The following is a 17,431-nucleotide window of genomic DNA, read 5'->3' on the forward strand; positions in this document are numbered from 1 at the left end:
AAACTACCTTTGAGAATGACAAATGTCAAATATCAAACATTTCTACAGGAAAAGTTATAGCAGTTGCAAATTTAACTGAAAGTGGGCTTTATAAATTGGATGGCATACACCAACGTGAAGAAATGATGTGTTATACACTATCACAAAAATGTTTGTCCTATGATATTTGGCACCGAAGATTAGGACATTTGAGTGCTGGTGGTATGAAGTTACGACAAGATGGATTTGCCGAAGGTCTCTGTTTTGATAAACGTCACAGTGAAAAATTGTGTGACAGTTGTATTCAAGGAAAACCATTTCCGAAAGGTAAGGCTATAAGAGCCAGTAAAAAATTGGAACTCCTCCATTCGGATATTTGCGGACCGATGCCAGAAAAATCAATTGGGAATAAATTATAGTTTCTCACATTTACTGATGATTTTACCCGAAAAACATTCGTTTATTTCCTGAATAACAAAAATGAGGTGTTACAATATTAAAAGATTTTTCAGCAAAGGTTGAAACAAGGTACGGGTAATAAAATCGCTGCTATTAGAACTGATAATGGAACTGAGTATGTAAACCGAAATTTTCAAGAATATTTACGTCAAAAAGGTATTCAATATCAAACAACAGTTGAATACAGGCCAGAACAAAATGGTGTAGCGGAGAGGATAAACAAAACTCTAGTTGAAAAGGCCAGTTCAATGTTGCAAGATGCAAATTTATCTAAAGAATATTGGGCGAAAGCAATTAACACGGCTTGTTATCTGAAAAACAGAACTCCTACTATTGCAGTTCATGGCGAAACCCCAGAAGAAGCGTGGAGCGGACGAAAATCAAATCTGGAAAATCTACGAATTTTTTGGCTGTGACGCGTATGCTCTCATACCCAAAGTGAAGAGAACAAAATTTGACTCTAAAACACAAAACTACGTGTATGTAGGTTATTGCGAAGATTCCAAGGTATACCGGATGATGAATATGAAAACCAGGATGTACGTAAGGCGCGTGATGTTATTTTTGACGAACAAAAAATGGCTTCAACTAGTCTTCATTCTTCGGGAAACGTGTTTGAAGAAGCATATTGTGATGACAATATTGCCGAAACATATCCTACAGAAATAAAAAACCGCAATCTGAAGATATTCTTATTGAAAATGAACAAGCAAACCAAGAAACTAATGGAGAAATCAAGCAACGTCCAGTATGTGATACTAATGACTGCCGAAATTAACCAATAAACGTAGAAAACGTATTCAAGCAACCAGAAAACAGGTATTCTTTACGAGAACGGAAACTGCCAGAAAAATTCATTGATTATGTCATGCAAGCTGTCATGAAAATGGAGACAGTTAACGAACCAAAAAATGTTCATGAAGCTCTCAATAGAAGTGATTCTGTGCAATGGATAAGAGCGATGCAAGAAGAATATTCTTTTCTAGTAAAAAATAAAACCTGGGAGCTCGTAATTCTTCCCGAAAACAGAAAACGAATTACATGTAAATGGATTTTCAAAACAGAAAAAAATGGATATGGAAGAGTATTAAAACACAGAGCTCGTCTTGTCGCCAAAGGATGTTCCCAAATTTATGGTTTGGATTTTGAAGAAACATTTTCTCCCGTTGTTAAAGGTACAACACTCCGTTTTCTGTCAGCATTGGCAGCTTTGAATAACTGGAATATTCATCAAAAGGATGCTGTATCGGCATTCCTTCAATCAGAATTAATAGATGATGAAATATACATAGAGCAGCCTGAAGGTTTTGAAGAGAAATGCGACGGAATCAAGAAAGTGTGTAGACTACGAAAAGCGTTGTTCGGCCTAAAACAGTCCAGCCGTCTTTGGAACCAAAAATTGGATAAAGAAATGAAAAGCATTGGTTTACTTCAAGCTAATTTTGACGTTTGTGTGTATTATCATTTTGAAAAAAAAAATCATAATAGTAACCATTTATGTGGATGACTTATTTTTAAATGACAATGACACACATAAATGTTTCAAAGAAGAACTTATGAAAAAGTTTGAAATGAAGGACTTTGGTGAAGCCAGTTACTGTCTGGGTATTCATATCACAAGAAACAGACAGTCTGGGCAAATATTTTTGGATCAGGAAGCTTATATTAACCAAATTTTGCAGAAATTCAGCATGACTGAGTGCAAACCAGTTTCAACCCCTTTGGGAGTTGGCAAAAAACCTAGCTTGTTCATATGTCCTTCAAATGAGAAAAGGAGATGATGAAGAATGTGCCAAACCAGATGGCTATTGGAAGTTAATTAGATGCTGCTCAATCTACTAGACCTGATATAGCATGGGGGCTCTGAGCAAATTCAACTCAAACCCAGGACCAGAACATTGGACAGCTGCCAAAAGAATTTTTATATATCTTCAAGGTACGAAAAATATGAAACTAATTTATTCGAGCGGTAAAGCTACTAGAATACATGGTTATTCCGATGCTGATTATGCAGATGACAGAGATGATAAGAAATCAACCAGTGGATATATTTTCAAATTCGCAAATGGCGTGATCAGCTCGTTAAGTAAAAAAACAACAAACCGTTTCAAGATCTACAACTGAAGCGCAGTATGTTGCGCCCTCTCATGCAACACAAGAAGCTCAGTGGTTACATCAAATTATTGAAGAAATTCAACTAACTGAGACAAAGTATCCAATCACTATATATTGTGATAACAAGAGTGCGATAGATCTGTCGAAAAATGCTTCTCATCACGCTAGAACTAAATATATTGATGTTCAGCACCATTTTGTCAGAGAAGCTGTCAGAAATAAAAAAAATTATCGTCACGAAAGTTTCCACCGAGAAAATGGTTGCAGATTCTTTAACAAAAGCAGTCAACAGAAAAAAAACGAGTGGTGCAGATATCACATGGGGATTTCTACTTCTGTATTGGGCTCCTCATCAGAAGGAGCAGAATGAAGATTGTTCCTTTATGATGGATGAGCGCCCACTGTATATAACTATGTTGTAGTTGTTAAAACATTCGAGTTTACTTGTCAAAATATACGTTCCAAAAAAGTTATCAAGGATATTTAATTATATTCAATCTTATACAAGAGCTAGAGAGGCTCTGAATATTCCAATCAGGTGCGGCATAAGAATATCTAATCCCCATTGAAGTATGGCTGATCTTATATCGTCAGCTCCTGGTGACTTGAAGGGGGAAAAGCCCGATATGGCCCATCTTATCATGTCCTCATCAATTACTGCACTAGCAGATTGCCAGTCGTTTTGTGAGGGTGTTGTTGGTACTTCCGTCCAGTTCGTCATTCCAGGAAAGACAGAACCTAGGAAGTGAGTTTCCATAAGAATCTCAGCGCTCTCGGAGGTTGGCGGCTTCTTTGCTATTTTCCCTCGTCAGAATGCCGATACTCTCATGGTGGTCATTTGAGAGGCCTTCTGTAGCCTAGAAGCTAGTGGGAAGTCTTCGACTGCCTCACAGTAGGCTCTCCAGGCTTCTCTTTGCTTTTGTCTGCATACTTTTTCAACTCTTTGAGGTTGGCTTGATATATTACTCAGGCCTCTTCGAGTCTTGTGCGTTTTGGCATATTGAAGGTCGTTCTGGCTATCTTCCTGAGATGTTCCAGTTTAGAGCACCACCATGTATTTGTTGTGACATATGTTTGAACCATCCTCATGAGACAGGATTCCTTGTAGGCAATGCCTATTTTATTTTGGATAGATACCGTGTACATTTCCAGTTCTTCATTATTGCCAGAAGTCAGGACCCCTGTTTCCCGCAGAGCTCTTTTTGAGAGTCAACTGTAGAGAGCTGTATCCGTCCTCTTTGGGTCACGGGATTTTACAGTGATTCCTATATTCTGGCTCACCGTATAGGTCAACCAGCGGTGGTCCTGGATTTTGTTTGATATTTTGGCTGTCGTCAGCGTGATATCTATTATTGTTTGGCTACGGGCCTTAATAAATGTCGGCTTTGTGCCTCTGTTCAAAATTGTTGGATATTTGTTATTTATATATTCATATAGGGGCTTACCTATAATAGGGTATTTTGTTGAAAACTGTCAAAATTTATTTACATGATTTGTACATTTTGTAATTATTCAATTCTATTTCAGACGGTTTTGATGTTAATTCACTCTATAACGGAGTACGAGACAAACTTCGAGATCCGGAACGTGAAGTTAGACAATATGCCTTAAGAGTTTTAATTGACCTAATTCCAGTCACTCAAAGCATATCGTTAGATGATCATATGCGTGAATTAGTACCAGAACTACTTTCAAATCTCAGCCATTCAGCCCCGTCTTTGAGAAAAAGTGCACTAGATTCACTTCGGAAGTATCTGCAACACAGTAGGAACTATGATGAATTGTTGATGAAGCTCATGTCTACAACTGAAAACAATATTATTGCAGCAGCGCCATTCTTGATAAGCACCGAAACTGGGGATGAAACATTGAGACATATCATAAATCTGTTATGGAAAGATTGGAGAAATCCACGGTTGAACCAAGAAGTTACTGCGAAATCTCTTAGTAGAATACGGTGGGTGAGCGATTTTCATAATTTCGTGCACCACCCTCTGTGTTATTGCTGATGATATTCACATGTTTTTTTCAGGTATACTTTGGGTGATGATAAATTCAAAATACTTGTTGGAACTGAAAGGTTCAATGAGATTCGGGAAATATGTGAGAACTTCGGGCTACCAGTTACTTATGGTGATAATGGTATTGAAATAATGTCACTCAATGGCGATGATGAAATAGAAGATAAAGTTATTTTAGAAACAGAAATAACATTGAAAACTGGACCCGCAATTACGATGAAAATACATGAAGAGAGTAGAAATAATAATGAAGAAATCGCCGCGTGAGTATACAATTCTTTTGAAGTATATCAATTTCAAAAAACAACAATTTAGAAAAAAGTTGGTTCATTGAACCATATCTGTTGAAATTACTTGATACTGGTCTCATATTGGTAAATTATTATTTCTCAATAGTTGTAGATATTTTGTCGGGTTCAATTTACCATCAACAAAAAATTATTTGATTATACTGCAACAAATAATTCTGTCCAAATTTAGCATTTAGAGTCTGAATTGCTAGGTAGAACATCATAAGTTTTTTTTGCCTAATATCTGTATTCGTTTCTAGTGATATGCTTCACAAAATTTTAGTATATTTTCAAAATAAAAAAAAAAATACTATACATCAAGAATTAACGTACAGTGCATTTCGTCCTATAGCTGAACAAATTTCCATTTTTGTTCCTGTTGATATATCTGGAAAAGCCTTCTATCAGGAACTTTGAACAACCTCTGTTCATTAACTTTCTTCAGTATCTCAACATTTTGAAGCGATCCAAGAAATTTCTATCCGTATATGTATATTGTAACGAATCTGAAGCCGGACCTGACCAATATGTTGACCAGCGAACAAACACATGACATCACCGCAAAAGGAATGCAGTCGGCAACTACCTATTAAACTCTAGTTGAGTCCCGAAACTACTATAGAAATCTAGAGCGATCGTTACGGATATACAGTGCGTCTCACTTCTCAAGGAAACACCCCCGTATCTTCCGTAATATTCGAGGTAGAACGATAAAACTCTCAGGACTGATGGAAAAGCTCAAAATGCACCTACCACCTGAACGGGGTTGGCCAAAGTGATATACACTGACCGTCACTCGCGATGGAACACCCCATTTTTACGGTAAAACATATTAAGGGGCAAAATAGGCTCAAAATTCCTTCAGATTCGTGATCAGGACTACCAACTTACTGAGAATACCCTTTCTCCTGAATAAATTTCAGTCCTGAAAAATCCGAATTTGTCTCACTTCTTATGGAAACACCCCCGTATCTTCCGTAATATTCGAGGTGGAACGACGAACTCTCAGGACTGATGGAAATGCTCAAAATGCTCCTACCACCTGAATGGGGTTGGCCAAAGTAATATACACTGTCCGCCACTCGTGATGGAACACCCCATTTTTACGGTAAAACATATTAAGGGGCAAAATAGGCTCAAAATTCCTTCAGATTCGTGATCAGGACTACCAACTTACTGAGAATACCCTTTTTCCTGAAAAAATTTCAGTCCTGAAAAATCCGAATTTGTCTCACTTCTTATGGAAACACCCCCGTATCTTCCGTAATATTCGAGGTGGAACGATGAAACTCTCAGGGCTGATGGAAATGCTCAAAATGCACCTACCACCTGAATGGGGTTGGCCAAAGTAATATACACTGTCCGCCACTCTTGATGGTACACCCTATTTTTACGGTAAAACATATTAAGGGGCAAAATAGGCTCAAAATTCCTTCATATTCGTGATCAGGACTACCAAATTACTGAGAATACCTTTTTTCCTGAAAAAATTTCAGTCCTGAAAAATCCGATTTTGACTCACTTCTTATGGAAACACCCCCGTATCTTCCGTAACATTCGAGGTGGAACGATGCAAGTCTCAGGATTGATGGAAATGCTCAAAATGCACCTACCACCTGAATGGGGTTGGCCAAAGTAATATACACTGTCCGCCACTCGCGATGGAACACCCCATTTTTAGGTAAAACATATTACGGCGCCAAATAGTTCGCTTCCAATACCTGAACCCCGTCATTCTATTCAGAGAGTACTCTCAGGTATGAAAAATACAGATGCTGTGAGATGCTATCATCCATTTTGAGCCTATCTGAGAAAAATGTCACAGCACCACATTCTTAGATTATCGAGATAGTGTGAAGCAGTGTATGAAAAATTATCGATGGCGGCATCTATTATAACTGAAGAAGATTTTTCGTAAAACTAATTCTGGTTGCTGAACATCCAAATTCTATTCCAACCAGAAATGAGAGCTCTCGATTGATGAGCAAAAACTGCAAAAAATAGAAAAAATCTATATTCAAAGGTTCACATCTCGAAAACTGTACAATTCTGAGCTTTGGCTGTGGACACTTCCAATCAGCACATCAAGAACTACAACATATCAAACTTTCGGCAAAATTCAAGGTGAGCCATTTCTCATAAGAAATGTGCGGGGTCCTTTATCAAAATATTGAGGAAACATTTTACCATCCAAAACAAAATTATTCTTCATACTCATTGCAACACCGAAACAACTGTTGATTTTTAAAGAAAAAATCGCACTCGGTGAACAGGTATAATTTAGATTATTTTACCTACTTGCTGAATTGTTGTTTGAAATCATTTGAAGGGATTGAATTACATCAGTTTCATTGAACCTGACAATATTGTTAAAAGATCTTGTTGTATTAACCCCCAGACCAGTTTTCATTGCATTTGTTGTTTCTAGTATTGTTGTTCTTTGAGTCACCGTTATTCCTGTTGTTTCTGACGTGTTTTTGTTCCCATTGTGTTTATTGTTCCTGTATTTGTGTTGGATATTGTTCCAGTTGTTTTCTGTTCGTGAGTTCCTGTTCATGTTTTAATATTTCTGAAGTTCCCATTTTAACTGATATCAGCTCATTTTAATTGACAAAGTTCAACATGGCATGTCTGTCACTTCAAGCAAATATTGAAATTGTTTTAATTGTTGGTGAAGGGGTGAGGTCTTATCCTGAAGCGGCCGCTGAATTTAATAGAAGAGGTAGAGGTTAGAAGTAGTTGTACACCCTGGAACTGTACATAAAATATATAATTTATTCGTGAGCACTGGCCAAATAACAAAGGACAGACAAATTGTAAAACATCATATTGATGATGATACGATATTGGCGGCTCATCAAGCTGATCCTAGAATTAGTTTGAGAAAGTTATCGCTTCAACTCAATATGAGACGCAGTAAAATATGGAGGTGTTTAAAGAGGCATGAAAATGCATGCGTTCAAACCCAAATTTTTACATACTTTGCACGAAGGAGATGAAATCCGCCGTATGGAGTATTGTTTATGGATGCAGGGAAATTATCTCAATGACAGGAATTTTTTAAAGTATATCTTATACAGTGATGAGGCTACCTTTACCACGAATGGTGTTGTATCTTCCCAGAACATGAGGTTTTGGGCTGAACAAAATCCAAATTGGGTGGTGAATTGTAGAGACCAAATATCTCAGAAAGTTAATTTAAACGGACGACTATTCGTTGATTTTCTCGAAAATGCATTTTCCGATGTGTTGGAAGAACCACCTTTGGATGTGAGACACAGCATGATTTTTCAGTTAGATGGTTCACCAGTTCACAATAGTGGCATAACAAGGGTTTGGTTGAATAGGAATCTACCTATGAAATAGATAGATCCCAATAGCCCTCTCGTAGTATGGCCAACACGATCTCCAGATTTGACTCCACTGGATTTTTATTTATAGGGAAACTTGAAAAATAAAGTTTATGAGGATAGGCCAACAAATAAGGAAGATCTTCGTTCAAGAATTATACAAGCGTGTAGAGAAATCACACCTAGATAACTGAGAAGAGTTGGAGGAAATAATAGAAGGCGCATAGAAAAATGTGTTCGATTGGAGGGAAATTTCATAGAAGGCACGAAAATATAAAATTGTCAACAGTTAAATCATTTGAAATTGATTGTTTTGTTTTTTAATTGAAAATGTGATTTTGAAAGTTGTACTTCGAAAGAATTTTGAACCACATAACATTTTTCGCCACAAAATATCCTTGTTTTTTTTTAATAATGGGAAAATCAGAATATGAACTAACATTAACCATCCTAAAACCTCACTGAATACATGTTTCCGTTCCTCTTACAAAATTACCATTTTCTCTCTTATTGAGAAGGAATAACTTTCCTGACAACAAAATGAAAAATAAATTATTTATGTGAAAACAAAAGTCGAGTTTCTCTTAAACAATTTCATGTTATGATGTCAAAACCAAAACAAAATCTACTTCAATTATTACGGAAGATACAGGGGTGTTTCCATGAGAAGTGAAACAGATTCGGATTTTTCGGGACAGAAATTTTTTCAGGAAAAAAGTGTAATTATAGTAAGTTGGTAGTCCTGATCACGAATCTGGAGGAATGTTGAGCCTATTTTGCCCCCTAATATGTTTTACCGTAAAAACGGGGTGTTCCATCGCGAGTGGCGGACAGTGTATATCACTTTGGCCAACCTCATTCAGGTGGTAGGTGCATTTTGAGCATGTCCATCAGTCCTGAGAGTTTCATCGTTCCACCTCGAATATCACGGAAGATACGGGGGTGTTTCCATGAGAAGTGAGACACACTGTATAAAGCCGGCTTCTCGTCCAGAGAGGGCAGTTGGAATTCAGAAAGTGAATCAAGTGGTTGAATGAAGAATTCAAATACTGGAAATAAATTAGGCGTTAGTTGCTAAGTGTTGAATATAAATCAGTTTGTGATAGTGAAATATTGTTAGATATAAATTTGGTAAAGACAGTTAATTCTTTGATTCATTACAATTGGTCGGTCGGTCGGTAGCCAAGCGGTTCGGCGTGGGTGCTTTGTTCACTCACTCGAATTGACTGCCGTGTTGGTCGGTGGTTCAAGCCCTAGTCTGAACGATCGATCATCACTTACTATCTTCCAATCCGTGTTAGGAATCACACGTTGAAAGGTAAGACATCGTTAATCCTTAGCTCGCACAAGTTTCGACTTCTGAGGATTGTCGTTCGTAGGGGTACGACAGCTGGTTAACGGAAAAAACATATTTTAAACAGATTTTAAACAGATTTCAAACAGAAGTGGATTTTTAAAATAAATTAGTGAGCGTTTGGTAGACAATCTTTGTATTACGGTGAAATTGACTATAAAACTTTCGTGGACCGTACCGGACTACGGAAACATAAACTGATAGACCTTTCTCGCGAAAAATAGACTTGTGAAAGTAAATAAGTGTTTCGGACTCGATTAAAATAAATATACATATTCAGTTTTGTGGAAAATAGACAATAAGACACAAAATGTGTTCGAGGAAAGTGCGCCTAGTGGACTTGAAAGTGGCTGAATTGAAGCAAAAATTGGAGGAGAGGGAGCTAGATTGTTCCGGAAAGAAATCAGTACTACAGAAGAGACTGTGGGATAACTTGACTGAATCAGCAGAAGATCCCGAAAAATATTTATTCGAAGTTTCTGGGGGTGATTTGAGTTCAATAATGGGCAAACTCGATGGCAGGATAGTAACCATCGAGACAGATATAAATAAAATCAAGAAGGCAATGAACACAGAAGTAGAGGAAATCAAAGGCGGAGTTCAGGTAGAACTCAGCAAGATAAAGGAAACAATTAGCGAATTGCAAAACCACATCGTTAATTCCGCCCACACCACAGAAACTGTCACCGAAAGCTCAATCCTGGAACTGAGTTTCAACATGGAAAAACTTCATAAGGCAATGAAAGATGTCAAAGTCAGTTCTGAACCAGGAAAGCTCTACATAAAGCCGCCCCAGTTCGACGGAAAAACTCCTTGGGCAAATAACCGCCGACAATTAGAAGCTGCTACCAGAGCAAATGGATGGAATGCAGGAGAAAAGGCGGTAGCATTAACACTGGCGTTGCGTGGAGAAGCAACGAATATTTTGCAAACCCTCACGGCCCAGGAACAGGAAGACTAAGACCAACTTATAAAGCATCTTGAGCTGCGGTATGGGCAGGCCCACTTAGAGCACTTTTACCATTCACAGCTGAAGAACTGCTGCAAGATATCAGGAAAATCCCTACAGGAATTTGAATCCGACATAGCTCGGTTGGTTCGTCTGGCATATCCTGCTAAACCGGAAAATTTAATGGAGCGGTTAGCAGTTCAGGCATTCTTGGACGGACTTCTCAACCAAGAAACGAGGCAGGCCTTGACACTATCTCATCCCAACATCTCGTGGATGCACTGGCAACCGCTCTGGAGTTTGAGGCTGCAAAACAATCCTGCAAGAGTCAGAGCAAAGTTCGAGCTATCGAGGAAGATAGACAGGTGCCTGTTGATATTGAGGCCACAATCAGAAAGGTATTAAAAGAAATGTTGCCTGTGAGAAAACAAATAACATGCTGAAACTGTGGGAAAATTGGGCATGTGCGTAGCAAATGCCCAGCATTCAAAGAATCAACAACAAATCAGGAAAACAAGAGGGGGTCGATGAAATGAGGCAATCGTCGGCCTGAACTCAGCAAGCCCCCGTAAAAAACGCATATATTGCCATTCTCCAACGACAAGACGAAGGCGTTTTCGTTGACGGCTTCATCAACAATGAGCCTTGCACCGTGCTGCTAGACACAGGTGCGACGAGAACCATTCTTGGGACAACCTTTGCCAAAACACCGGCAAGAATTGAACCGTCAAGTTGGAAGCTATGCACCGCAACAGGGGAGCCAGCCACTGTACTTGGAGAACTATCAATTGAATTATTGTTGGGCAGCAGTAAATTGAACCATCGTGCATTATTGGAATGGACATAATGAATTCCAGAGGGTTCGAGCTGCATTTTCAAGATGGCGTCCTACGTGTCGGCGGAGAAGAGCTGGTGCTTCATGAAAGAAGCGAAGAGATGATCAGGTTCCTGCTGGCTGAGAGGGCTGAAACTATCCTGGAGGCTCGCTTGAACGGAAATGTGAGCAACGAAAATGTGGTAATGTTCGAGCCCAAGATATATGTCGAGAAAATTGAACGTGGAATCGCACTGGGGAAAACCCTGTTGCGAGTTGATAAAGTTGTGCCAGTTAGGGTCATGAATGTCAACTACTTTCCCATGACCTTGAATGAAGGAACATTGCTGGGGCACTGTTCGTCGATTTCCTCTGTGATACGGAGTGTTCGCAGTTCGGTTAGCCAAGCCAACAACTTGCCTAGAGAGTTGGAGAAGTTGATTGACATTTCCCCCAAGGACATGCCACCAACTCACCAATCAAAATTGAGGTAGTTAGTCAAGAAGTACCAGGAGATCTTCGATATTGGAGAAGGAAAAGGCGGCAGAACGAATGTGGTTCAGCATAGAATCGACACTAGGAATGCTCGACCAATCCGGCAATCAGCTAGAAGACTCCCTCTTGCCAAGAAAAAAGAGGCAGACAAGATAGTTAGCGATTTGGAAAAAGAAGGGGTCATCGAATCTTCTGACAGCCTAGACACGCTGGCTGGTTCCACGATTTTCTCGACTTTGGATTTGAAAAGTGGATATTTGCAAGTTGAATTGGCCCCAGAAGATCGAGAAAAGACAGCTTTCACCATCGGCTCAGGATTGTGGCAGTTCACTGTTCGGGCATTATAATGCTTCAGCGACCTTCGAGAGATTGATGGAGACGGTTGTCAAGCGACTCATATGGAAGACGTTTCTAGTGTATCTCGATGATATAATCGTGGTCGGGAAATCGTTCGATGTTCATTCAAAAAATCTGAAGGAGGTATTCATGCATCTGAGGAGTTTTGGATTGAAACTTAGTCCCAAGAAATGCCATCTGTTCCAGAAAGAAGTCCGTTACCTTGGCCACGTTGTCTCTGGGGAATGAGTGGCGGTAGACGAACAAAAGATCAAAGCAGTTGGGGAATTGCCCATTCCAAAAGACATACATCAGCTTCGGAGCTTTCTTGATTTGTGCACCTACTATCGCAGATATGTGCTGCCAATATCGCCAAACCATTGACCCGACTTACAGAAGGACAGATCCAGTTCCAGTGATCCGAGGAATGCCAAGACTCATACAAGAAGTTGAAAAGAGCTTGATCAACGCTCCTGTTTTGAGCTAACCCCTACCGGACGAAAAGTTCATTTTAGATACGGACGCCAGCAACGTGGGACTTGGAGCAGTCCTTTCCCAGATCCAGGATGGACAGGACGAAGTTATTGTCTACTTCAGAGAAACGCTCACTAAACCAGAGCGCAATTATTGTGTTACCAGACGAGAGCTGTTGGCCGTTGTCAAAGGTGTAGAGCATTTCTACAAATACGTGTATGGAAAAAGATTTCTGTTCAGAACGGACCATGCAGCTCTCAAATGGCGTCTGCAGTTCAAAAATTCCGAGGGCCAAGTAGCGCGCTGGATTGAGAGACTTCAAGAATTTGACTTCGAAATAGAACATCCAGCTGGGACTAGCAATAAAAACGCAGATACCCTGTCACGGAGACCATGCCCCGATGACTGCTCACATTGTCGATGAGCAGAAGAGAAGGAAGCAGCTATTTGTAGAACTACAGCTGTATACGACAACTGGGAGGACAATAAGATCAAGGAATACTAAGAAAAAATTCAGATCTTGGTTTAGTCATCGGATGCAAAAAAAAGTAATCAAAGACCATCGTGGCATGAGGTTGCAGGTTATTCGCCAGCAGTAAAGTCCTACTGGGCCCAATGGAACCTTACTTTGGAAAACGGGGTTCTGAAGCGGGTGTTGGAGTCTGAAGACGGTGGAGAAAAAAGACGTCAAACAGTGGTACTCAGGAACAGACTACGCGAGATGCTCAAAGGAATCCATGATGGAGTCACTGGAGGACATCTGGGAGTAACGAAGGCCCTCCAGAAAGTAAGAGAACGTTTTTACTGGGTTAATTGTCAAGCTGACGTCAAGGACCTCGGATACGACTGAAAGCTCCAATGCGCCAGTATAACGTGGGTAGTCCCTGTGAGAGAATCTCCATCGACATCGCCGGCCCGTTCCCAGAGTCCGATGATGGGAACAAATATATCCTGGTAACCATGGACTACTTCAGTAAGTGGGCAGAAGCCTATGCCCTGCTCAACAAGGAAGCCCAACCAGGAAGCCTTCACCGTCGCTGACGTCCTTGTGAAGGAATGGATATGTCGATTCGATGTCACATTGCAGCTGCATTCGGACCAGGGCAGAAATTGCAAGTATAACCTCTTTCAAGAAATATCTGAACTGTTGGACATTCGAAAGATCAGAACCACAGCTTTACATCCAGAGTCCGATGGAATTGTGGAACGAATGAATAAGACCATAAACCGCCACTTGTCCAAGGTAGTCTCTGACCATCAAAGAGACTGGGACCAGTACCTCCACCTATTCCTGTTGATCTATCGTTCGGCAGTGCATGAGTCAACCGGCTAAGCCCCTGCCAGTATTATAATGGGGCGAGAGCTGCGGCTTCTTTGCGATCTGAAATTTGGGACGCCGCCAGATCAAGACACAGCGGGGGAAGACTATGTCAAAAGGCTTCGGTAGAGGATGGACGACATCCAAGAACGAGTTCGTTTGAACATCCGGATTGCCAACGATAGGATGCCGATAGAATGCCTATGACATCAAGGCGAATGTTGGAGGATTCGAAACCGGTGACCTAGTTTGGCTATTCAACCCTAAGCGACGCCGTGGTTTATCACCGAAGTTGCGGAACTCGTGGGAAGGTCCGTACAAAATCATGAAAAAGATTAATGACCTCGTCTACCGAATCTATAAGCTACCTCGAGGAAAGCCTAGGGTCGTCCATTTTAATAGAGTTGCTCCTTATGCAGGAAATCACTATTAAGTTCGCGCTCTCAGACCACTAGAGGATGAAATGACGTTCCAGAAGTTCATGTCTTTATACTCGAACGGACAGAAGGTCGTACATGGGGTAAGTCAAAGAGAGTCATGAGACCTTTTCAAGGTTCCAGTTAAATACGCAATAGCTCACTGCGTGGCGGAGGATCTCCAAATGTCCAGGGGTATCGCTGTGGTATTCAACAAGAAATTTGGTCAGCTCCAAATATTACGAAAACAGAATCCTGAAGTCGGAGGAGTGCTACAGTTGAAGAAGGGTCAGAGAAACGTCTTCTACTTGGTGACCAAAAGGCATTTTCGTGACGAACAGTCCTATGAAGATGTCTGGAGGAGCCTTACCAGATTGGCGACACGATGCTCGACCAGAATTTCGTGGACTTGGCAATCCTGAAAATAGCCTCTGGGCTCTACAGGAATTCAAATAGTGGAAATAAATTAAACGTTAGTTGCTAAGTATTGAATATACATTAGTTTGTAATTGTGAAATATTGTTAGAAATAAATTCGTTTAAGAAAGTTAATTCTTTATTTCGTTACAGTATGTTGTTACCATATCTCAATTCTAAATTTTGATTCTATTTTTTTTCATTATAGTAGGTATTCTATAACTCAAAACACTATTGATTAGATTCGACATATTTCGACATATTTGACAGTTAACTTTTGATAAAAGTTATTTATTTGTGGTTTTTCAAATATTTTCAAGAATCACTGAGTACTGAGTGGACCAACAATTGAAAAAAAAATAAAATGATGAATTAGAAATGCAAAAGAGGGTGAAATTTTCTAAGAGTCTCAAACTTTCACATTACCTACAGATATTTTGATTAGTCGTATTCGATGAAATTTCACAAAATTTCTGAGATATTGAAATTGTTCCATTAATATACTTCTCATCGTATATTTTACGCGCTCATAGTTTTTATAATCAGGAAATTTTCATAGATGAGCTAATTGATCTAATGATGCTTATGTCGCCTTTATTTTCAGCCAAAACATGGGAGTTCTTGAGATTTTAGAGGATGACAGCATGAATGATTTTTATGAAAACGTAAGGAAGACTCCCAGAAAAGTACGTTTCGGGGGGAATCGGTGAAATTACGTACTCCAGAAAGTGACAGCAGTCATCATGAGGATTACAACGGAACAATTCGAATTACAGTTACTGATGCAATTTCTATCAAAACAAAACGAAGTCTAATTCCGATAAGAGTAACTTCATTGCCGTCAACTCCTACGAAGAATCGTCTTCCATCCTCTACCAATCATAAATTACATAAATCTGCTCCAAATTTGAATAGAAGTAATTCTAATTCAAAAATACCTCTAAAGAAGAATTCTACTGTTGCTGATAAGTTCAATTCAACATCTGGAAATAAAAACGGTAGGTAAGATACCGTTAGGCGATTCCTTCAAGTCTATATTGTTTTTAACAAATTCATATTTTTTTACATAATCAGTTACTTTTTCTCTTTGACTTGAAAAACAAATAATTGAATGATTTAATAATATATCTAGTTCTCAAAAAATTATGACATAAAATGAAGGAGAAATTCTATCAAATGGCATTGTAGCCACTCCATTTTGATGGTGATCAAAATAAAACAACTTACCAAACATATTTTTGAGTCAATGATTGTTTTTCAGTTGTGATATAAATGAAGTTATTGGAGAAGTGAATGTTTGACACTAATAAAATCATTTGTTGTATTGCGACTCCTCATTCGATGCCATAACACATATTTTTATTACAGGTAGACCAAGACATGATGCTCGTGAACATCTCGTTAATGAAGTGGATAATTATAATTCAGTTTCGTCTAATAGATCAAGAGAAGGTATAAGTCCCATTTCCCCTCATAGAGAAATTGAAGTCTTCCATAACTTAACAAGAAGTCCCGAAAGACTCAGAAAACCCACTATTCAAGCTCTAAACATTCATCCTGTAATCAAAATGGAAACTGATGACTCCCCCAATGAGAATGCTTGCGATAATTCATCCGTATTGTCTGAACCTCATGAAATAGCTCGGAATACAAAAATTATGGAAATAAAAAATACTCTAGATGACGAACTAATATTCAAGTCTGAAAGTTACAATAAAGCAAACAACAGCTTTCAAGTTTGTCCTGAAACATTTAAGTCAACATTGCCAACTACACCATCAATTGTAAAAACTGGAGAGTCTGAAAAAGACATGATTTCAAATAATCCGCTGAAATTTTCCAAAGACAATTATAAAATTTCTTCTGGTTTTCATAACAGGAGATGTGATGAGAACGAATCTTCGAACAATGTTGTCCCCCTTCAGCAAAGTGATGCAAAGGAATGCGCAATGAGTGCAGAAATATCAGAAAATGTGTTTGTATATGACAGCTTCCAAGTGTTTCCATACATAAATAGGGCAGAGGACAGGTCACGTCTCAGGTCGCCTACCAGAATTGAGCTTCCGTTGATCAAGAATTCAGAAATGAGAAAGGAGTGGATAATAACTTCAATAGTAAAAGAGGTAGGAACTTTTTATTCACACGTTCATGTATAAAAAAACCTCCATTATAATTGAAATTATACGTTTGATAATTAGGTAATGATTGCTGTCTGCAAATGGAATATACTTGTGAAAATTGAGAACCATAGACATGAACATAAACCATAAACAATGATTTTTAAATATTTAGTATAACAATAAATTTTTTTGAACGGGGTTTTCTCATTCAATAACTCATATTACTATCTATTGTCTGTCGCTATATTCGCTACATTAATATTGAATCTGTAGAATTTTAGTTACTACCAAAATAGCAAAACTGGATAGACAACGTATAACTGAAATCTGAAAGATTTGGTAAAATACCCTTGAAATCAGTACATTTTTGTATTGTATCCAACAATAAACCGGTAATCTGTCATAACAAAGAAATATATAAAGGGTTCCATGTGTGCTAAAGATTGAGCATTTATTGATGGGATATTTTTCAAATTCAGGCGAGTTTTTAGAGTAAATAAAGTTTTTATGCTGGTAGTTGAAAAT

General features: G+C 38.9%; 1 protein-coding gene across 1 annotated transcript in view; it reads left to right on the forward strand.

The window, feature by feature from the left end:
- Positions 1-10,070: 10,070 nt before the first annotated feature.
- The window catches only part of LOC111515144 (uncharacterized), a 181,998-nt gene continuing 174,637 nt past the window's right edge, over positions 10,071-17,431 (forward strand). The window contains exons 1-4 of the mRNA XM_074185243.1: positions 10,071-10,448; positions 13,166-13,423; positions 15,457-15,784; positions 16,155-16,909. Coding sequence (XP_074041344.1) covers positions 10,071-10,448; positions 13,166-13,423; positions 15,457-15,784; positions 16,155-16,909 — 1,719 coding nt within the window. The remainder of the gene's footprint in view (positions 10,449-13,165; positions 13,424-15,456; positions 15,785-16,154; positions 16,910-17,431) is intronic.

Source organism: Leptinotarsa decemlineata, unplaced genomic scaffold (assembly GCF_025532065.1).
Source record: "Leptinotarsa decemlineata unplaced genomic scaffold, Ldec_3_MD MMD2_tig00026369_RagTag_RagTag, whole genome shotgun sequence".
Lineage (NCBI taxonomy): Eukaryota > Metazoa > Arthropoda > Insecta > Coleoptera > Chrysomelidae > Leptinotarsa > Leptinotarsa decemlineata.